Source organism: Ornithorhynchus anatinus, chromosome 12 (assembly GCF_004115215.2).
Source record: "Ornithorhynchus anatinus isolate Pmale09 chromosome 12, mOrnAna1.pri.v4, whole genome shotgun sequence".
Classification (NCBI taxonomy): Eukaryota; Metazoa; Chordata; class Mammalia; order Monotremata; family Ornithorhynchidae; genus Ornithorhynchus; species Ornithorhynchus anatinus.
The window spans coordinates 24,569,128-24,593,291 of NC_041739.1; the positions used below are offsets into that span (position 1 = coordinate 24,569,128).

At 39.4% G+C, this 24,164-nt stretch overlaps 1 protein-coding gene across 3 annotated transcripts in view; it reads left to right on the top strand.

Annotated features, from left to right (window-relative positions):
- SLC10A7 (solute carrier family 10 member 7) overlaps positions 1-24,164 on the top strand; it is a 167,355-nt gene that overhangs the window by 131,626 nt on the left and 11,565 nt on the right. For 2 of the 3 annotated variants that reach the window (XM_001511226.5, XM_029076822.1), the window contains 3 exons: positions 5,518-5,683; positions 7,470-7,521; positions 10,627-10,700. In XM_001511226.5, coding sequence (XP_001511276.1) covers positions 5,518-5,683; positions 7,470-7,521; positions 10,627-10,700 — 292 coding nt within the window. Of the gene's footprint in view, positions 1-5,517; positions 5,684-7,469; positions 7,522-10,626; positions 10,701-24,164 lie in introns of those variants that run through there. The other variant, XM_029076823.2, reaches the window with a different exon arrangement.

A 24,164-nucleotide genomic window follows, 5' to 3' on the forward strand; every position in this document is an offset into this window, starting at 1 on the left:
AATGAGAACTTGTCACATATTCCAGAATACTGCACTTAAATTTCTATAAACTACATAAGTGAGTTAGTACAGATCCTGCAGGCATACATAACTAACCTCTTTATCAGAATGCCCGTTCTGCCTCTCAGAATCATTTTTTTCTTCCTCTGCAAAGAGACAGTTGGGGCACTTATCTGTCAAAGTGTGTTGATTGTTTCCCATTTATTATCCAAGTCAAAGTTGTTTCTTCAGTGTGTCTAAACTGAACTTCTCATTTTGCCTCCTAACCCTCCCCACCTATTAGCTTTCCTACCAGATCATCCCAAAGCCTGTTACTTTAGTGTCTTCGTCACGGACTTTTCCTTATGTTTCAGCCCTCACAATGAGTCACCTGATACATCCTGCCAGTTTTTCCTCCACAACATTTCCCAGATCTCCCTCTTCCTGCCCACCCAAACAGCTATTTCCCTGATGCAAGCTCTCATGTAGCACTGCTAGACCATTACGTCAGCTTCCGCTGCTCTCCCTCCAGCCTTATCCCTATTCAGTTAATACCACGTCCATGTCCTTGAAATATCACTGGGTACACTGTGTTACATTCCTCAAAAATATTCAGTGACTGCCCATCTCCTAAACATCATGCAAAAATTACTAAAAATTGTCTTAAAGGCTCTCCACCAGTCTCTATTCATGTACAAATTGATTTTCACCCACTCACAATTTTTGTTCCTGCCAAAGCTTCCTTTTTAATCTTACCTCACTTTTGACTTTCTCACCTCTGCCTGGTCACTCACATTATTCCTTATCTGGAACTCTTTTCCCCTTCACCAAATCAGCCTACCCACTGTTTTCCCCGTCTTTAAAACCCTTGTAAAACCTCACCTCAAGGGAAACTTCCAGTGAATTCACAAGCCCTAGAAACTGACAACTTTACAGCCACCTTTAGCACTAGTGTATTTTGTTTCTATCCTCAGCACTTATGTATATTTGTGTATTCATTTGTATATTCAGTTATTTATTAAGCTATCTCATCCTGGTGTATTATATCTTTGTTCTTCCTCCTGCATCCATTATTTATGAGTCATTTTTGTCTGCCTCCCCTTTAGAGTGAAAACTCCCTGAAGGCAGGGACTTTAACTTGGGTCCACACTGTGGAATTATACAAATACTCAGGCTGCAAAGTACTATCTTTAGTAATATTCTTAAAGCATCATTTATGACTCAGTTCTAAGACCCCCACACACACTCTCCAGCCTCTATCTTGGGTTCATTCGGGTCTGGGATGACTGCATTAGGGTGGTTTTTCTGGGAAAAAAGTTCCTGTTCCTTTCCCCTTTTACCTCCCCTCTCCTTGTAGCTTGCTGTTCAGTGGGTTAGATAAAAGAACCGTCCAAAAGGCAGCTGAGCACAGGGTGATGCACTGTTCAGGTCCCCTCCAACCCAACCGATAAAATTGGGCATCTGTGCAGAACATAAGACACAGGCAGCCCCTTTAGTTGTTTGCTAGAATTTAAAAAAAATCCATCATTTGTATTATCGTGTTCATTACCATTATATTTATCAATCGATCCTTGGTGCAGAGAAACAATAATATATAGTTCTTGACTTCAAGAAGCTTACCAGGTAGGCATAGGGTAGATATAAATTCTCAACCAAACATTTAGATGAAAAGTGCTGCTACCAGGTTGCATTTAATATGAATTACAGAGATATGCTTTACTTCTGGGAAGGATAATGTTTACAGCTCTGATGGGTGGCAAACTGTCCACATTTTATTTACTTTTTCTCTGTAATAAGAATAATAATAATAATATTGGTATTTGTTAAGCACTTACTATGTGCAGAGCACTTTTCTAAGCACTGGGGTAGATACAGGGTAATCAGGTTGTCCCACGTGAGGCTCACAGTTAATCCTCATTTTACAGATGAGGTAACTGAGGCCCAGAGAAGCTAAGTGACTTGCCCACAGTCACACAGCTGACAAGTGGCAGAGCCCGGATTCGAACCCGTGATCTCTGACTCCCAAGCCCGGGCTCTTTCCATTGAACCACGCTGCTTCCCTACATGGCAGTTAGAGAAAAATCTGGGGTCTGTATTGCCATTAAAAGAATGTTGTAAAATAAATATCTTTAATCAAGTCAAGAAAAACGTGAGTGCATATTAGGTATACATACCTCCATAGTTATAAAATTAGGAAAATCTTTAATAATTATGAAATTAGGAAAATCTTTATAAATTTCCAAAATCTGTTCCTAGGAATGTGTCAAAGACTGCCACATCAACACTTATGTTGTGACATTGGGTGAACATAACTTGGTACATGGCTTCCTCTTGCTAAGACTGAATCTGGGGGCTGCTTTTTAGTGGGGGATTGTGCTCATAGGATTTAATATTTTAAAGGTATTTTCCTCAGATAAACTGTAGAGGTTATAGACAATGTATCTCAGAGATGTTATTTTATCAAATCAACTCAAATTGTTTTTATAATAATCTAATATGTAGTAGTCAATTACCTACAGGGAACATATCATTATATTTAGATGTTTAGCGACTCATTTAGATTAGTCACAGTTTTTGCCCATAGTATTCCTAGACTCTAATAAAGCACTTTACAATCAAATCAAAGAATTGTTACCATCCAAAACTTTAACTTTGTGGATCGTTTAATAAGCAGAAATTATGATGTCTGCTCTTTCATGGAAATATTATTGTAATTCATCTCTTAAAAGGTTTTTCTTAGAAGATTCTTCTTAAGTTGTATGAAGTCTCCATACATTATCTTTAGGAGATTGAAACTACCTTTAGATCAAAGACTTATATAAAAAATCCAAATCAAATTTAGGTTACAATCCTATTAACATTCAGTGCAAACTTTGAAGATTTTGATCTTAATTACTGTAGAATGATGTAGTTCAAGCTCGTACAAAATTGAAATATTGCATCAATAATCAGAAGGCATTACCTAACTATTAAAACTCTGCTTTCACACATTCTTCTCAACCATTAGTTTTTAAACGCAGCCATAATCTCTGGTAATTAAAGGCAAGTGAATGATTTATTAAATTTAACATTCAGAGATGCACATCAGAGTTGCCCAATCCATCCAGAATTGGAGCTGAAGTGTATTGAAGTGTATTTTATAGTGAAATATGAAGTGGCACTTATGAGAAATTAGTCAAGAATAAGATTTGGTGAACCTTTTTCAAAAGGTACATTAATCTCACCTCAACTTTATACTTTGATCCTAAAATTGTGGTCACTACCACCAGTGTTCTAGAGTTTCAGAATGTCCCCTCTTCCCTAGAGAAATATTCAGGAAGACCAGGGACTACAAAGAGGCTTTTGTTGTTTTCTAAAAATATGAAAGCTGGACATATGAAAATTCTGACTCTATGAACATTTCTGAAAATATAAAATATGAAAATACATCCTGGCACCCTCTTCTCCACTTCCCCAAACACAATTGGTGTTGGGTACTGCTCTTAAGATTGTGTCCAATGTGAGGAAGTGGGCTAACATACTTATACTATGTTAGTCCTGTGGAAGTGCTTTCTTCTCTCTGCCCAAGTCCCCGTAAAAGTTGCTGTGAAAATTACCTGGGAAGAATACGCTAATTATACCACCATCAATTTGCCTTCCCAAGAAGAGGCAGGGAGGTGAGTGGAAAGTACGCCAACCTGTTTATACAGTTAATTTTATATATAACTAGGTTTTTTGAAAGTATTTCTTATTAGGTGTCTAAATTGGAAGGGCTAGAAAATTCTCATGTGGGTTAAATTTGTGGGTTTATTACCTGGTGGTTCAACCTCTTTTTTTTTTTTGTGGGTTGGAGGAGGGGAATGGACATTATTCAACCTGTATTTTAGAACCAGATTTGTTTTCTGTCCTCTGCCCCTGTTTTAATACACCCAACATGGCATTCTAATCATCCAGTAATAATGTTGGTATTTGTTAAGCGCTTACTATGTGCCAAGCACTGTTCTAAGCGCTGGGGTAGACAGGGGAATCAGGTTGTCCCACGTGGGGCTCACAGTCTTAATCCCCATTTTACAGATGAGGGAACTGAGGCACAGAGAAGTTAAGTGACTTGCCCACAGTCACACAGCCGACAAGTGGCAGAGCTGGGATTCGAACTCATGAGCCCTGACTCCAAAGCCCATGCTCTTTCCACTGAGCCACGCTGCTTCTCCAGTGTGACCTCTCATGTTTTTGTTCTACTCTCAGCATTATTTTCAAGGCCTTGCTTTAATGATAGACACTCCTTAACAGGAGTAAGTCATTTGTGGGTAATTCTGAAGAAAATCCAGCATTTTTCTTAGAAAGGTGTGAATTTGGGGCATCCAGAGATTTTTTTTTAATTAATCAATCAAGGGAAGTTACTGAGTGCAGACACTGTTCACAGCAGTGTACTAAGCATTAGGAGAGTGTAGTATAACAGGTTTGTAGGCATGATACCTGCCACAGACTAGAGATTTCTGCTGAAATAAGTCTTTCTTTAAAAAAATTACATTAATGATAAAGGGATTTGGACAAAACAGGAGCCATTTGGAATGCCAGAACAAATTCTCTGATTTTGTTATTGTTTTTAGATCGTGGTAAGCAGCCATAATAAAATCTGTTCCTGTCAGGCAGGCTCACAGGATAATGTAATAAGTGAAAAAATAACACAAGCGTCATCTAGGATGTAACTTTTTTAAAAGTTTGTCCCTAAAAATGGAATAGAAGATTTAACTACAGCAGCACACATGTAATGTTCAAGCCAAACTTCTCTCTGATTCTGTCAAGTACTACTTTACAATCAGAGTAACTTTTACAGCTAAAGAATCCCACAAAACAACTTTTTTGTTTCATTCTTCTTGTGAAGTTGTACTGCGTGCGGCAGGTTTGTTCATTTTTAAGTGTTAATTCTGGCATTCTAAAAGCGTGCAAATGGCATTTGTCTTTGGGTTTATAAAAACTCCAGATAGTCAGAGTTTGAATTATTTAAACTCCCACAACACTTGCACTTTTGCTTTTCAAGCATGAGTTATAATTTAATTAAAAACTTCTGGTGCATCTCTAGCTTTTTAAATATTAATGTGTTCCATGGATCACTTTCGATTATCTACCATCATGAAGTTCCTGAAGATGTCAGATTTTTAAGATTCCCAAAGTTGCCCTTGGAATTGTCTGTTGATGCAAAGGGGACCATGATAATTACAGACATCCATTAGGATCAGCAGAGGAGATAAACTTTGGGGATGCTTAATGGGCATATCTCAGTGACAGCTAGCAAAGAACATTTGGCATGATTAAGGACAGATTTGAATGTAGTGGAAAATATACTCTCATTATGGACGCCCAGTGGAAGTTGCACTACAAATGTTAAATTCCCCTGAAGAAGAGCTGTGTGTCAGAGAAGCTTTGAAATCCACTGTGGCCATCATCCGAATTATTCTTTTCCCTTTATGTCTTTCGGCTGTCAGATTCACTTTGTGATGCCCAACTTAGCTCTTTACATCTCTGGAAAGAGGCAACCTGTTGATTTCTGTATTTCAGATTGTCCGAAGATATATAAAGGATTGGCTCGAGAGGAAGAAACCACCTTTTGGTGCAATCAGCAGCAGTGTGCTCCTTATGATTATCTATACAACGTTCTGTGATACTTTCTCTAATCCAAATATTGACCTGGATAAATTCAGCTTGGTTATAATAGTGTTCATAAGTAAGTCTGTGGATTTACTATCCTTCCCACCATTCATTTTCCTCGGCAAAAATGATCAGTGACTTTTTCCCCTTTTAAAATAGATTTTAGAAATGTTAGATAAGAAAAAATTCTAAATGCTCCATTGTTTTCTCTCAACACATTTTTGTAATTCCACTGTAAAAAGAAGCATGATGCTAATGCACCATTAGGTTTCCCTCTAAGGCAGCATTACTCAATTCTCCTAAACAAAGGGGTTACATTCCTGATGAAGTCTATAATAAGGAAAACACATGTATAATAATTGCACCTTGATTGATGCCACAAGCATGCTCATCACCGTTCCTTCCGATATCATATCATGTTCTGTCGTGATAAATATCCATTGCTGGAAAAACGTTCCCTAGTTTTCTAACAGCATTCTGTCCAAATTCTGCTGTAAAAAACATGTATTATGGAAGAACTAGGTGTGTCTTGTTTTTTAAAAGAATAGTATTATTCAGTATATTGTTAAACAGAATACCCATTATATTGATGTCATGGTTGCTAAGGGAAGATTGAGATGACCTTTCAGCACCCACTATGAACTCACTGTGAACAGTTTCTAATTATCATGCTAAAGGTGGCATAGGAACTGGATTTGGTATTTGGCAAATGGAATTGCCATTTGGTAGAGATAATGGATGAACTGTTGCTGTTGCTGTACATTTAGTTTAAAATACATTTTAAGTTTATTATTCAATCAAAACCATAAACCATGTAACTTCTATTGGATATTACCAAGAGCCCAGCACAGTGTTCTGTGCATAATAGGGCTCACTAAATACTGGTGATTATGATTGTGAGGATAGTATTTTAGAAATCTACTACAAGCCATGTTCTAGGTGTGCCCTAAATATCATGAGGCATTTTTAGTTCCTCCATAAGAATCTCTTAAAAATATAAATCCCACTGTGTGGTAAAGGAACTCTACTCTAGGTGTTAATCTTCCTAGTGTTAGAAATTCATTAAGCACTCACAATGTTTGCTGGCCACTGTCTAAAGGCAGGTCAAGAAGTGACCTGAGCTTGAATTGCGTGGGAATCTCACAGAATCCAACCATTTCCCTTAAGCTTTGCACATTTTTCAAGTGAAAACAGAAGCAGGATTACAATTTTTTGTCTTAAGAACTTGACAGTGACAACCCTCCTATTCATATAGTAACATTGTTCCAAATTTTTCTGTAATGATGTCCCTGAGTGCTATGAAATAATTAATAAATTTATTATGCCTGAAAGAAGTCAGATTTTTTTATAAATTATCTTTGAAATTTTCAAAGATATCTTGAAATCCCACACCTGGTGTATTTGATAAACAGCCTAATGTAATTGGAAGCAAATAACAATACTGATATTTTGCCTGAAAATAAATAAATCAAACATTCTTATGCTATGCCTAAACTATTGCGTGTTGGGAAGGAAAAGGGGAGATTTGAGATAAGGTGGTATATATGAAATTGCTTTCTTTGGCCTGGGTGAGACAGGATCATAAGTGAGTTGCAGATTTTAAGTAGAAAGACTTGCATGCGAACTTGTTGTAAGCCAAAGCGAACCATTTATCTTTCTTCAGGGAAGAAGGAATGAAGTAGGGAGATAAAGTTAAAAGTGGAATTGATCTGCATAGACACGTAACAACAATCATAACAATGATACACAGTACCATTTTTTCATCTTTTCTTTCTATTTGTAGTCATTATGCGTGACAGCCTAAAATGTGAGTGGCTTAAATGGCTTTTTTTAAGGCTTATTTTTGTTTCCTTTTCTTTCAGTATTTTCAGTTCAGCTAAGCTTTATGCTGTTAACTTTCATCTTTTCCACGAGGTATGTACATTGCTGAATATATATACCAGAAATGTAATATGTGATGGTGTGTACAGCCTAGTGCAGGGCTTCACAACTTTTGCACCTGTAAACATTCCACAGATACTTGCTGACATGCTTCACCCATTTCCATTAGTTAGGACAAAGGGAGTAATTTTGGAGTAAGTTTGCATTAGCTGGTGCACTGTCATTTGTGAAGATGAAAAAGTACCTAAGATCACAAGATGTGTAAACTAGGATTTCAAAGTTTCAGCCACAAGGTGAACTGGACATTCCATTTTTAGGTTCAGATAAAACCTTCAATTTCTCTTCAATTAAATGTCTAGGATGCATTTCCCTGCTTCTCAAACATGCTTTGGAAATAGTTTTGCCCACTTCCCACTCCCAAATCCAATAAATGAGGTATTCGAAATCATTTCTATTTGAAACAAATATCCTAACAGTATTGCAAGTGAAGCTGAAAATATTTCAACTGGAGCAGAATCATAATTTTTTTCCATTTATTTTTGTACACAATATTGGTGTCACTAATGTTGAAGAAGAGTCAATGGATCATAAGTTGTATTATATATTGTTTTACAATCTCCAAATACCACTTTTTCAGTGTCTATAGGTAAGGACTCTAACAATAGAGACTAACTGAATCCTCCAAGATGATCCAAGAGGTCTGAGCTAAAATTAGCAAAAGAGATGTAAGGTTCTGACTTACTGCGAGGGACCAAGGAGGCAATGGGCCAGGCATTTTCACAGCTTTTCTTTTTTTAAACTAATTACTAGAGTAGATACAAGATAATCAGGTCGCACATGGTACATGACCCACAGTCTTAATCCCCATTTTACAGGTGAGGTAATTGAGGCACAGAGATGTGATTTACCCATGGTTATATAGCGTGGCTCAGTGGAAAAAGCACGGGCTTGGGAGTCAGAGGTCATGAGTTTGAATCCCCGCTCTGCCACTTGTCAGCTGACTGTGGGCAAGTCACTTAACTTCTCTGTGCCTCAGTTCCCTCATCTGTAAAATGGGGATTAACTGTGAGCCTCACGTGGGACAACCCCATTACCCTGTATCTACCCCAGCGCTTAGAACAGTGCTCGGCACATAGTAAGCGCTTAACAAATACCAACATTATTATTATTATTATAGCAGACAAGTGCTGGTGTCTGGATTAGAACATCCGACTTCCAGGCCCATATTCTTTCCACTGGGCCATGCTGTTTCTACATTTTTCTACAATTTTAAAGTATATTTCATTTCTCCCCCACACATGCAGTTTTCTAGGCTACATTTTAAACAAATGTTTACAGATTTCTTAAATCTATTCAGTGGTTTCATTTTTCCAAAGTACTGTCATATCATTACACTGGAGCGTCACAGCATCCTGTGAGATAGGGACAGGTGTGGAAAAAAAAGACTTAAAGAAAATACAAGTCTGAAATGTTTTGTTACATGATCCCCATTCCTAAAATGTCCTGATTCTAATACCTTTCTTGCCAGATCTGTTTCTTTGCTGCATTTGACTCTTATTTATTTTCCTTATTGGAAATAGTATTATGTATTAAGATTTATTACACTGTGTTCTCATTTATCTATGTGCATTATTACAAATTGCCATGTATCCATTTATCTTTGTCTATAATCCCCAAAAATAAAATTAAAAGGAAAGAAAAGTAATGGACTTGTCTAATGTTATGGTTATTTCTTTGGCTCTAGAATACTTCCCAGATTCTCAAGTAAAAAGCCTGGGAAGTGATATGATTCATGAAACCACATTTGGTCATATACAGTTCTAGCCTCTTCTCCCCAGTGTTTGTGGCTCTGTGGGCCTGTAAAAGTCCTACAGTGTCTCTGGAATTCAGGGAGAGAATATAGTTAGAGAGAGAGGAGAGGCTCAAAGGGGGGAAGAGATTATGAGGAAACTAGAAATGATCTTTGGAATGGACTAAAAAGTGCCTGGCTTGGTGAGCAGAGGAAATACAGGAGAGAAATGGCAGAAAAAAGATATCCCTGAAAATAGCCACAGGTAAAACAAATTTAAAGGGACACAGTGGAGGAGAAGCTCATTGAAAGGGGAAAATAGAGAGAAAAGTAGCAAAGAAAAGCCAAAAAAAAAATGTCTGGAATAAAACCCAGCTTGAAAAGGGGAAAGTAAAAGTGTGGAGAAAAAAATCACAAATAAGGAAAAGAAATGAAGCATTGCAAGGGAAAGCCAAATGAATTAAAAGAAAAACAATTCTGCAATAGGAACAGAACGTGAACATTATAAAAGGTTGAGAGGGTTAGAAAAACACGTAACCATATAATAATAAAATTTCAGAAGGAAAAATGAAGTTGATGAAAATGAAAAGGAGGCCAGGATCATTTTTATCATAATCATTAGCAATAATGAAGTTATGAGTTACATATGAATTATGTAATGTTTTGAGAAGAGCTTTGATTATGTTCAGTTATTCGTGTTGAAATAGTCATAGATGGAGAGAGCTGAAAGGCATCTCAATACATCATTACTTCCAGCTTCCAGCTCCTATCAATGCAAACACCTAACTAGCCAGGAACGATGGTTACCGCCCATTAACTCCTTAAGGATGCTAATCAGTAGGTTGAAGAAGTGAAGAAGAAATAGTTACCACAGCTCCAAGTATACCCAGTTTACTAAATAGCTTCTGCCAGATGAGGATGGTGATATTGATGATGGAGCCTCATAGAGAAAGATGAGTGAGCTGTGGTGATCGAGACCCTACGTAACGGAGTTGATTCTACTCTTGTATTGCTGGCCATGCTCTTGTTGAGTGCAAGGAGAAATAAGTAACTTAATGATGCAGTGCATTTGACAAGAATGAGGTAAAATGCCTAAGTAATTTTGGATGACCTACAGTGCCCAAACTGTATACTTTTCAAAAGAGTTACAGAGTTGCTGTAACTTAGAAACTAACAATTTTTTTGCAAACCATGACTCCTACCCATTTGAGGCTAGAATTATCTCTCTCCCGGGGGTTGATCAAAAGGATATGAACACACAAATGGATACTGACTGGTATTGTGATCTATGTTATTTTAAACAGGCTTTTACAAAAAGTTTTAGTAATTTTTTTTATTTCTGTCCCTAGGAATAATTCTGGTTTCACACCAGCGGACACGGTGGCTATCATTTTCTGTTCTACACACAAATCTCTCACATTAGGTAAGTGAATGTAAGAAAGGAAAGATAACTTTCAGTGCGACCCCACTACAGCCAAGTCTTATAATTTAGATGCACAAAGGGCCTTCACTTATCAGAATTCAGATATCCAGTATTTGTAGTTAAAATTCTAGGCTCCAATAGTTCCTTAAATTTCAGAACTTATCGTTTGCAGTAATCCTTGGTTCATTTTCAAAAATGAGGTATTTAGCCATTTGCTCTAATTGATGGAAAAGATTTAGATTTGACAGGCAATCGATTCCCCCCGTGTGTAAGTAAAGAATAATGATAAAAAAAATTATTATTATGGTATTTGTTAAGCACTTACTATGTGCCAAGCACTGTACTAGGCATTGAGGTAGATATGAGCAAATCAGGTTGGACACAGTCCCTGTTCCACATGGGACTCAGTTTCAATCCCCATTTTACAGATGAGGTATCTGAGGCCCAGAGAAGTAAAGTGACTTGCCCAAGGTCACAAGCAGATAAGTGGCATGGCTGGGATTAGAAACCACAGATTTCTGACGCCCAGGCCTCTGCTCTAGCCACTAGGCCATGCTGTTTCATTGTCCTTCATTTTTTAAGTGGAAAATATTAAAAATTTTCAAACTTAATATTACCATTGTTGGGTGATATAATGATGCCTTGGAAAAATATCAGTAATTCCACTGCCCTGGGCAAATCTAGGGGTATTTGAAGCTGTAGCAGATCTTTGAAAAGTATTGAGACGTCTCTTGAAGCATTGAGAGAGGGGTATATATTTTAGAAAGGGATCAGTATTCACATACAGGAGGCTTTGGTTTTTGGTATTGTTTGTTTTATGTTTTTTGTTTGGGTTTTATGGTATTTGTTAAGCACTTGCTTTGTGCCAGGCAGTGTACTAGGTTTTGGGGTAGATACAAGGTTGGACACAGTCCATGTCCCACATGAGGCTCACATTCTTAATCCCCATTTTACCGATAAGGTAAGAGGTAACTGAGGCACAGAGAAGTGAAGTGACTTGCCCAAGGTCACAGATTAGACAAGTGGAAGATCCTGGATTAGAATCCAGGTTCTTCTGACGCAGGTTCTAATTCCCACTCTGCCACTTGAAATTCAGAGAAGGGCAGAAATTAACAGAAGAGCAGGAAATTAACAGAAAGTTCCACATTCCCTAGCACCTTCTCTAAACATCCAGGGATCAAGGCAGCATCCTTCTCAGCAGGCACCCCTAAACCCTGGGTGAAGATAAAAATAAATAAATGTTGGTATTTGTTAAGCGCTTACTATGTGCAGAGCACTGTTCTAAACACTGGGGTAGATACAGGGTAATCAGGTTGTCCCACGTGAGGCTCGCAGTTAATCCCCATTTTACAGATGAGGTAACTGAGGCACAGAGAAGTTAAGTGACTTGCCCACAGTCACACAGCTGACAAGTGGCAGAGCAGGGAGTCGAACCCATGACCTCGGACTCCCAAGCCCAGGCTCTTTCCACTGAGCCACGCTGTCTCCTTTTAAATATCCTGCCTCCAGGGCATTTGAGTAAATAGGAAGTGTGGGGAAATAACTTCTGGGGAAATGTAGCCGCTAAAGGAGGTTTTGCTATTTCCAGTTCCTGTACATTCCCTTCTGGGAAATTTAGTCTCCTTAGAGAGGATTCCCTACTCAAGATTCCTGCCTTGGTCCCATAGCTCCTCCTCCCAAAGAAAATGCAGCCCAACAAGAATGTTAGTGAACTAATGTTACATCAGGAAAATAAATGCATATGAAAAGGAGGCAGGGAAAACTTTAAAGTTGAAAGTTCAGTAGTTGGGTGATAAGGCTATGGATTTCTTCTTTAGGAAAAGCTGTTCCTTGTGTTTGGAAGGTCTTACTCTAATCCACTATTGATTTTTCTTAAAATTCATTACTGCTTTGGATGTATTCCTGAAAGGTCAAACAATCAGGTTTATTATTAACTCAAACTGATTAAGAGTAAAAGTGCTGGACGCATTCAGTCTATAAAAATGGATCACTAAGGACTGAGCTTCAGCCAGTTAAGAGGATTTATCCCGGTCATCAGGCAAAAAATCTGTGGATCATGTTGCTTATTTGTTAAAGTTGAATGAAAACTCTGAAACCTTATCAAAATCTATGTCATTCAGAGACTCTAGGGAATTGGCAGGTACTTTATGGAGAATAACATAAAATAGCCCCAGTGTTCTTCCATGTAAGGTGTAGAAAATAAGGAATCCAGGTCATCACCTCAAGAATCTCCAGTGGTTGCTCATCCAGCACCATATCAAGCAACAACTCCTTACCATAGGCTTCAGGGCACTCAGTCACCTAGTCCCCGCCTTCCTTACCTCACTGATTTCCTACTACAACTTAGCCTGCACACTTTGATACTCTATTGTCAGCCTTCCCACTGAACTGCAGTCTTATCTCTCTCATCCCCAGCCTCTCACCCACATCCTGCCTCCGGCCTGCAATTCCCTTCCATTTCATATTCAACAGATGATCACTCTCCTCATCTACAGAGCCTTATTGAAAGCACATCTCCTACAAGAGGCCTTCCCGACCAAACTCTCATTTCCTCTTCTCCCACTCCCTTTTGCATCACCCCTGCCCTTTAATTCATTCAATGGCATTTATTGAGTGCTTACTATGTGCAGAGCCTTGTTGCCTCTCCACTCTCACTCCAGTTACTCCCTCCTCGGTCAGCCCGTCTCACATCCGTTTTTCCAATACTGATAGCCCCCTCATTTATATGATGGAGAGACAGTAAAAAGTAAGAAAAGGAAAGTATCAATAATAACATCTCTCTTAAGAACAATGGAAGACTTTTATCTGAAGGCAGGGAAAATGAAATAATCAGCATGCCTATCCATCTACCAACTGAAGATTATTGAGAAGATAAAATAACTTAAGAAGCTTTAAAGCTTAAAAAATACAAAATATTTATATAACTAGGTATATGAATCAGATGATGATGGGAAAGATGAAGACTTTTTAAGCTTATATTCCCCTTTACCATCACCATCTGATCAATATTTCTAGTAACATGAACATTTTGTATAAAGTTTGACTACTATAATTATTTACTTATTTTTATTCAACCAGTTCTTGTTCACTCTTCTAAGTAAACTCTCAAATTAAGTCCCAAGATCTCCCGCCAAAAGATGAAGTATCCCCGTTCCAACATGACGCATGCATCTTCAATATTTTTTCTTGCTTTTGCTCCAGCTCACTCTTCACACACATGCACAGTGCATGCAACTACACACGTGCAGAAATTTGATTCATTGCTTTTATTAGTGCATTTGCCATTGATTGATGAGTACTTAGTATTAGTACTTTTTCTATTGATTGATTGCAGATGAAGTGACTATTTGACCTTTAATTATGAGGCTTCCTATTGAAAATGACATTGAGCTATGACTTCACATAATCCATCTGGAAAGCCTGACATGTTGCCATTCCCTGGAGTTCATTCAGGAAGAAAGAGGAGACCTCAAGGAAGTGCAGAGGCTATCACTGTGGTTCGACTAAAACAATACATATAGTGTCAGTCTAATGTGGAAGATAATTTTATATTTTATCAGTATGGAGCCCTTTCCAGGTTGTCACTTAAGTAACTCATATAGCATCATACCCATCTTGCAAATTGCGCTTTATTTTGACATTGCTCATTATTTACATAATGATGAAAATATATTTTATGTAGCAGAGATTAAATAGCTAAGAGCTCATAGGACCATCGCTGATACAAAAGCCAGCCATATCAATTGGATTGAGAAAGGATTGTCATTTAAAAAAACACTTGGGAATTTGAATTTCCTTTTTAAATTTCATGTAGCCATTCCTCTCAAGAGTTTTAGAGGTTAGAGCATTTGATGGGCCATTTGTTTTCCTGGGAAATTATCTATCTAACCCCATACGTTCACATGAACATTCCCCAGGAGAAAAGAGGTGTGTACCTATGTTTGTTCCTGAGGGTGCGCGTAAATCAAATTGTAACTGTTTTGAGCATATATATATTTTGGGATTGTTTTGGTTATTTTCAGAGAAAATTTAAAATGTAGGGTAAGCAGATCTACAGTTGAAAATTTTCTATTCGTTTGGTGATTTTAAGTCTTTGAGAGAAAGGGAGAATGCACACACTCTGTCTCATTTGAACTGTGTTGCTTTGAATTGTGTTGCTCTAGTCAGTGCAAAATCATCTTTTATATGAGTTTGACTGAAAAGTCTAATTTCTGTACTGCTCACACAGAGATATTAGGACATTTTTATGTCTCCCTGTCTGGTTGGAGTAAACAGTTCCTAACAAAGCAATTCCCAAGTCATAAACCTATCTCTGAGGCACTCAGAAGCTCTTTTGGCCTGCCTATTTAACCTAAGTTTAATTTTAGAGGGTGAGAAGGGTGGATATCCTGTCATCAACAGAACATGTGTTGGATTTGTTTTTCCAGTAGTGATGAAAGATTGCACTAAATGGTCCACGCTTCCTTATCTGGCCCCTATGTGACAAACATCTTGTATTGCCTGTTTGGGATCATACATGTGATCTGCAGTTGTGGAAAAGAAATCTTTGTGAGACTCCCTAAGATCTCCATCCACCCATGTCATGGAGAGGATCCTAAGCCCCTTCACATTATCGAATCTGCCCCTCATGTAAGATCACTGTGGGCAAGGAATGTGTCTCCCCACTCTGTTGTCTTGTTCTATCCTAAGCAAATACCAAGTAAGCATTCAAAAAATACCACGGGTTGATTGATGTTCGCTTACAAGGGTTGAGTGTTTCTTGCTAGAGTCGGTGGAGGTGAGGATTTATTGGGTTTACTGAGCACCTGCTGAGTGCAAAACACTGTACAGATTTTGAGAGGGGATTCCAGGTTGAGGTACAGTTATAGGATGAGCTTGGAAGGAGCCAAGGATGTGATCTGGGAAGAAGTGGGTGAAGAGAGCTGATAGGAAAGGCTGGATACAAACTAGGAAACCAAGGGTAAGGAATTGGATTGAAGAGTGCTTTTTCATTTGTTTTGGGGTTTGTTTTTTTAAGAAATGGAAAGGCATGTGCCAGATGATGCTTGGACAAATAAGCATCAGCATGTAGTCTATTTTGTAGTATGGTATAGGTAGACCTACGAGAAGCATAGGTATAGAGGAAGGAGCACAAGTCTGAGTCCGAGGACCTGGGGTCTAATCTCAGCTCCACCACTTGTCTGCTGGGTGACTTTGAGAAAGTCAGTTAACTGCTCTGTGCCTCAGTTTTCTCATCTGGAATTTGGGGATGAAATACCTGTTCTTCCTCCTCCTTAGACTGTGAGCCCACTGGGAAAGCTAATGATCTCATATCTACCCCAGTGCTTAGTGAAGTGCTTGGCACATAGTGAGCATTTAACAAATACCTTAGTTATTAGCATTGTTTAGATTGCGAGCCCCTTGTGGGTCAGGGACTGTGTCTGACTTAATTATTTTGTATTTACTTCAGCACTTAGTAACGTGCTTGGCCCACAGTAAGCACTTAACAGATACCACATTAATATTATTATTGTTAGTATTATTATGGTGCCACAGAACCTGGCATGTACTTTAGAGGACAACTGGACTTAAGGAAATTCCCGACATAACTTTCTGTTCCTGTCTGATGGTTGGTTCGCAAGAGCAGCCGGTCCTTGTGACATGTAATGTTTTAGTCTCAGATTGTCATCAACGACGGTACCAGGCTATCTGTGCTTTCCTCTTTGAGTTCAGGTCAAGACACATTCTCTCTCCGTAGGGAGAGAAGGAAGCCAGAGTAAACACTTTTTTTTAAGATGTCATTTTCCTCTGAGGCAGCCCAGCTTCCCCATTTTGAGTGGGGAGCAGAGGTTCAGCCTTCAACAAAAAGGATTTCTGAGGTGAGCCCAGTGGTCAGTGCTGAGGAGGTCATAATCAGAGTGCTCTACCCCCTGATGAGGCCGCCCAGAGAGCTCGCTATCTGCCGCTCACCCAGCCTCTAATGGACCGCCTGCGTAGACTCAAACTCATTGATTGATGAGGAGAAGCTGATTCTCTGTTTCATCTTAATGACAGTTGAGTGGACCTGCAGAAGGTGCTTCTGTGGTCTGAGGTTGGCTGTCGGCTGAACAGCATATTTCTTGAAGTATTTTCAGTGGCAAGCAGTGTGACCTAGTGGAAAGAGCATGGGCCTGGGAGGCAGAGGACTTGGGTTCTAATCCTGACTCTATCTCCCCCCTTTTTTTCTAATGGTATTTAAGTGCTTACTAGGTGCCAGGCATTGTACTAAGCACTTGAGTAGATACAAGATAATTAGGTCAGGCACAGGCCAATGCCCACGTGGGGTTCACAATCTTAATCCCCATTTTACGGATGAGGTAACAGAGGCTCAGAGAAGTTAAGTGATTTGCCCAAGGTCACGCAGGAGACAAATGGCAGAGCTGGGTTTAGAACTCAAGTCCTCTGACTCCCAAGCCTCGGATCTTTCCATTAAGTCACTCTGCTTACCACTTGTCTGCTGCTTGTCCTTCGGCTAGCCACTTAACTTCTCCTAGCCTGTTTCCTCATCTGTTAAATGGGGATTAAATCCTACCCTCTCCTATATGAGAAGGAGCACGGCCTAGTGGATAGACCACAGGCCTAAGAATCAGAAGGACATGGGTTCTCAACCTGGCTCTGCCATGTCTGCTCTGTGACCTTGGGCAAGTCACTTCTCTGTGCCTCAGTTACCTCATCTGTAAAATGGGGATTAAGACTGTGAGCCCCCCATGTGGGACAGGAACTATGTCCAACCCAATTTACTCATCTCCACTCCAGAGCTTAGTACAGGGCCTGGCATATAGAAGTAAGCACTTAACAAATACCACAATTATTATTATTATACCCTAAGCCCCATGTGGACTTTGTCCAATCTAATTATTTTGTATCTTTCCCAGTGTTTAGTACAATGCTGGACATATAGTAAGCACGTAGGAAGTACCATTTAAGAAATGTAAAAGGAGGGGGTTAGGAAAAAGGCTTGTCCATTCAAGTTATGATTTTAGAATCCCATTTAATAGAAGTTAATATATGAGAAACTATCATGGTTAGAAATATCTCCAAAAAATTAGAGATTGGAGCAAAAATGATGAGTCTCAAGAAAGCTGACTTGCAGTCCTAGATCCAGAGTGTCAGTTTGTGAAGATTTTAGGCTAGGTACATCCTTTCATTAAGCCTAAGAGGAATATAAAATACAATTCTTGGTTTTTACATAATCCCACAGAGGCTCATGCTACTTCTGTCTACATATTTCCCATGTTACATTTGATCAACTACCCTTCTCCAAATGGCAGATCCTCTGTATTTCCAAAAGGGAAATTACACAAGAAGTGAGGTAATCCCCTCTCCTCTGTCCTGAAGCATATGCTTTTCAATTAGTCCTTTAACATATCTGAGAGACCTAGAACAGCCTCATTTCCCTCATCCGTGTCCTTTGCCAGGAGTGAAGTTTTTATTAATATTTAGAAAGTTTGCCTCTAGCAGTACTAAAATGTGCATCAGAGAACAACAGTTGTTTACTGTGTTTGAACTGAAGAATTTCACCCAGGAGATATCATTCACTTGAAGTTTACATCTCTCAATCCTGACTTGGAAACAGAGATCGATGAATAACAATTGTCATTTCAGAGTTCCATCTCTCCAATTATTTATTTAGTTGTGTCTCTTCCCTGAGGTTCACTTAATTGAATCAGACACTAAAAAAACAGATTGCAGGTTTGAAATGACAGCAGCCCCCATGCCTTGTTACAATAAAAAATAGATGTGCATTCAGATCCAAAATGATGATGACACCAACTCCTCCTTGTCCCATCTTTTCCCCCATCAAAGCACCCCAAAACAAAAAAAATCAAGTAATTCTCCATACTTTTTAAAGCTACATTATAGTCGGTGGGTTCCTTGACAAGTCACCCTGGAGGAGATGTGAAGTTAGACGGCCTCAGAAGGTTCCTTAGTCTCAGGATGCTCTCAGGATGCTGAAGGCTTTGGACTGTCACCAAAGCTTGAGAGCTTACACTGAAGCTTGAGATCGCTAATGATGTTGTAACGTTGACACATGTGAGAAAACATGGTATGTGCTGGTCTCAGGACACCTTTACAGAGGCAGTTGTGTGGCAGGTATGCTCTGTGTTTAACCTGCCTTGGAACTAATTGAGTGAGGATGTTTTTAAGATGTATGTAAGTAATAATAATGTCAGTGGTATTTGTTAAGCACATACTATATGCCAAGCATTCTACTAAGCGCTGGGGCTGATACAAGATAATAGGAAGAACAGGTTTTCAATCCCCATTTTGCAGGTAGGGAAACTGAGGCACAGAGAAGTTGTCACCCAAAGCTACATAGCAGGTAAGTGGCAGAGTCAGATCATGGAGTGACTTCAAAACTTTAAATAATCCTAGCACATAAATACAAGTAAAAACATACTTTACCACAAAAATCATTTAGCAAAATGGAATAGTCAAAGATGAGCCATCGTGAATACTGATCCTCAGACATGAAATAGTGATGAAGCTTCTGACACCGTCACCTTCCCTCTGTCCCTAATGCTAATCTTACCTTTAGCCAATCAACACTAAACATTAAATATCCAGTGCTATTGGATCAGCCAGTCCAAAAGATTGATTTTTATTAGTCCGGCTACAACCTTTATTCTCTCCCCTGTGAAGTTATTCACTCCTGTGATGAAGGTTCACTGTAACAAAATAATTAGAACCAATCCTATAGAAAGTTGATCATCTAGACATCAAATATCCAACTGGAACAGTGTGCTGCCTTAAGTGGAATCTCAAAAAATACCTCTACGACTGTTCCCTGAGATCCAGATCTCGAGGGTCAAGGCCACAGTGCTCCATGGCTCTCCCACAGTTCCTCCCTTTTGACACTCATGCATCAAATGCTCTTTTCCATTGTGTTTTATTTGGTCTTTCACAGTTTTGATGCAACGCTGTCATTGTCACTCCCTACTCAAGAAGTAAGGTGTAGATGAGAAGCAGCGTGGCTTAGTGGAAAGAGCACGAGCTTGGGAGTCAGAGGACGTGAGTTCTAATCCCTGCTCCGCCACTTGTCTGCTGCATGACCTTGGGCAAACCACTTAACTTTTCTGTGCCTCAGTTACCTCATCTGTAAAGTGGGAATTAAGACTAATAATAATAATGTTGGTATTTGTTAAGCGCTTACTATGTGCCGAGCACTGTTCTAAGCGCTGGGGTAGACACAGGGGAATCAGGTTGTCCCATGTGGGGCTCACAGTCTTAATTCCCATTTTACAGATGAGGTAACTGAGGCACAGAGAAGTTAAGTGACTTGCCCAAAGTCACACAGCTGACAAGTGGCCGAGCCGGGATTCGAACCCATGAACTCTGACTCCAAAGCCCGTGCTCTTTCCACTGAGCCACGCTGCTTCTCTGGACAAACTGATTACCTTGTATCTACCACAGTACTTGGCACATAGTAAGCACTTAAATACCATCATTATTATTATACTTGTTGTGCTAAATTTCTACATGAAATTTAGGGCAAAATTAAACATTTGCCAGGGAATATTTCTTCACATGCTTCCAGGACCCCTTTATGAACCACTTGCCACTCACTTCTCTTACTTCTCAGAGCAGATTACTGAGTTTCTGCCTCAAACCTTATATGCATTTAATAAGTAGAACACTGCCCGGGTAGCTGAGATTTTGTGGGATAGTCTGTAGTAAATGATGCTGAAAAAGAGCACCTGCATTAATCATATTTATTGAATGCTTAATGTGTGCAGAACACTGTACTAAGCACTTTGGAGAGTACACTATAATAGAGTTGAAACAATGACTACCCTCTAGACTATACTATTGATGTGGAGGTCTGGTTATCCAGAGGTGATCATGCCAAATATGGGCCCTTTAGAAGGATTTCCTAGCAGGAGGTGGAATTTAAGTAATGGCCAAGGTCAATTGCTTAGCAAGCTTATTAGCAAGCTTAGTACTAAGCACTGAGGTAGATACAAGTTAATTAGGTTGGACACAGTCCCTGACCCACAAAAGGCTTACAGTCTTAATCTCCATTTTTCAGATGAGGAACTGAGGCCCAAAGAAGTTAAGCGACTTGCCTGTGGCCACGAGGCAGACAAGTGGCAGAGCCAGGATTAGAACTCAGGTCCTTCTGACTCCCAGGCCCGTGCTCTATCTGTTAGGCCATGCTGCTGCTTAAGGACTAAATAAAAACTGCTGTGCCAACCAAAGCAGGAAAGCAGTATAGTTCCAAGCTGTCCAGAAAGTCTACAAGCTCAATAGATGTCAGAGAAAGCATTTAAATGGGGAAAGCCTTGTGGATTCAGCTGAATGAAGCTTTAAGAGAACTGTGCTCTTCCGGGTGATGAAATTATGTCCAGCTCTGTTACGATAAAAAACAGACCCAGTGCTAGACTTCGAAGGACACAAATTAGATGTTCCATTCCAATTATTTTTTCCATTTTATGCAGGAAATTTGTTTGCCTATTCTTATGGTGATTGTAGTTCTGTGTTTTGCCCCATGTCATTTGTTCCAGTCTTTCTCTCATACAAATAAAAAGTATCCTCGGTATACAGTCCATAAATAGCTTAGCTGGTATTTTGATTTCTAATTTGTTTGGGTCTAATTTTTCTGTGCTCAGCAGCTGCAGGAATGTCAGTATTAAACATCCGATTGCTTGATGGAAGTAGAACGGAGCAAATTATCTAGACCCACTATTACTGGTTACACCCTTGTCTTCCTCCTGCTTCCACCACTTCTAAAGAATTTTGCCCTCCCCTGTTAGATTGTAAGCTCCTGGGAGGGCAGTTAGTCAGCCACATTTGTTGAGTGCTCACTGTGTGCAGAGAACTGTATTAAGTACTTGGGAAAGTATAATATAGAGTTGGTAGACACATTGCCTACTCAGAAGGAGCTTACAGTCTAAAGGTAAAGGGTGTGCATCTTGCTTTTGTGGTACTTTTCCAAGTAGGCATTTAGTAAATAATATTGATTAATTGGTACAACGGATAAAGCAAAAGCAGAGAGGATACATTTGTAGAATAAATATACATGTATACATACACATTAGTGCCAGAGGGGGTAGATGGAATGATATAACCAAGAAGGTAGGAATTTTTCATGAATTGCCTCCTTCTTGAAGGAGGTGACTTTTTAGGAAGGCTGATAGAGCATGGGCCTGGGAGTCGGAAGAACCTGGGTTCTAAGCCTGGCCCTGCCAAATGCCTGCTGTGTGACTTTGAGTAAGTTGCTTAACTTCTCTGGGCCTTAGTTACCTCATCTAGAAAATGGGGATTAAGAGTGTGAGCCCCATGTGGGACAGGGACTGAGACCAACCTGATTAACTTGTATCTACCCCAGTGCTTAAAACAGTGCTTGGCACATAGTAAGCACACAAGTACCACATAATTATTATTTTTATGGTGGGAAGAGACATGGTTTTGCAGATTTGAGGGCGGAGGGAGTTCTATGTACAGAGAATGGCATAAATAATTAGCCGGAGACCGAATAATCACTAGCGTGGTGCAGTTAGGAATGAGTAAAATTGCAGAAAAACCAAATGGAGAAACCTGGTGTGGAAGCTAATGGATAGGAGTGCCTGTTGGATACAAACTGAAACAAATAGCCATTAGAAATTTTTGAAGGGCAATCCATTCAGAATGGCCTTTTAGAAAGATGACCTGAGCAGCAGCCTGTAGGTTGGACTGGAAGGGGAAAGACTGGAGGCAGGGAGACCAATAAGGTCTCCAATAATTGTAGCAGTCCAGCTGGGAGGAGAGGAGGACTTGGTCCAGAATGTTGGCCGGAAGAGGCAAATCGATAGAGGTAGGTGAGTTGTATATCTTGAACAGGGCCACTGTAGTGTTGTCCTAAAAGCTTGTAAAGCAAAGAAGCAAATGCAGAAAGTGAATGAAGAGAAAGGTAAGACTGGGGAGAGGAGAGGGAGAGAAGAGCAAGAGAAAGTCCCATCACTCTTGTTTTGCAAATGAAAGAGTTGTAAAAGTAGATTAATATCCGCAGACCTACTCTTCTGAGGTGGAAATAAAAGTCCATCTAATAAGTGAAGAAAATGTTTCAAATTCTCTCAAAACTGTATCCAGTAAAAAGTTATAAATGGTGCAGAGTGACATGCTGCCTTGATGGGAGCTTGCTTATGCAGAAAACATCAAATAAACATAAATATCTGTGTTAAGGTACTTCATGTTTTATCCTTTCCATCATGGACATAAGATAAAAGAAAACTCTTACTTGCTTGTTAGAAGAAGAAAGCTCTTCCTTGAAGTTTCCTACTTGGCAGATGTCAGTTGAAAGCTCTGCTTATGGAATATGCTGCATTGTCAAACTCTGTTGGATAATTTTAGACAAATGTGTCATTTGTGACATGGAAATATGGCATGCTGTACATTAGTGATTTCCCAAGTGTTCGGATCAGGTAGTAATGCGCTGAGAAAGTGCTCTTTATCTATCCACACTGTGTACTTGAATAGCAGTGGGAAAATGCTTTTGGTAGAAATTACTTTAGTCAGAAAAAGAATCCATTTACAATATGTGCCTTCTAACATCTTTCAGACAATGCATTGTATTAAAGAGGCATTTTTTGATTAATGTTTTATCAACATTTTTCAGCATGACAGCATAAAGTCCCTGTAAAATTGTAAATGTGGGCATGGTGTTCACTTCCATAAAGTCAAATGCTATCTCAGAAAGCCTAGTTGGATCCTGTCAGCCATGGTGACACAGAATCAGTATCTTGGAGCATTAAAATTAATTTGCTTCATTTATATTACTACAGTGATTGCTAGATGAAAAGAACCGTATTACTTAAGTGTGCTTTAAAAAAACACTTTTAAGGACTGTGAAGTTTTTATTATTTTCATTTTTACAGTTTGCTAAAGGTGGCCTGGTCTTTCCAACAGAAGTGTTTTTGTGTTGTTTGTTTTTATGGTATTTAAGTGCTTACTATGTACCAGGCACTTTACTAAGTGCTGGGATAGATTCAAGCAAATCAGGTTGGACATTGTCTATGTTCCATGTGGGGCTCATTAAATACCATTGGTTGATTGACTTGGGCTAATAAAGTCTGAAAAAATATGAACCCAGTAAAGAGGGAGAGAACAGTTGGGTCATTTGGAGTAGAGAAGCAGGCAGGATGACGTCAGCCAAATGGAATGGGATCTAGGTACCTGAGATGGCACAGATTCCTTTCAGATCAGGCTTGACCAAATGTCTGACTTTTGAGCTGAAATGTCAGCGAAGCAAACCCAGATGGCTCTTCCCAGATTCACACACACTCAAGAGGAGCAGCATGGCCTAGAGAATAGAGTAGAGGCCTGGGAGTCAGAGGGACATGCGTTCTAATCCCTACTTGGCCACTTGCCTGTTGTGTGAACTTGGGCTGGTCACGTCACTTCTTTGTGCCTCAGTCCCCTCCCCTGTGAATTGGGGATTAAGATTCTGAGCCCTATGTGGGACAGAGG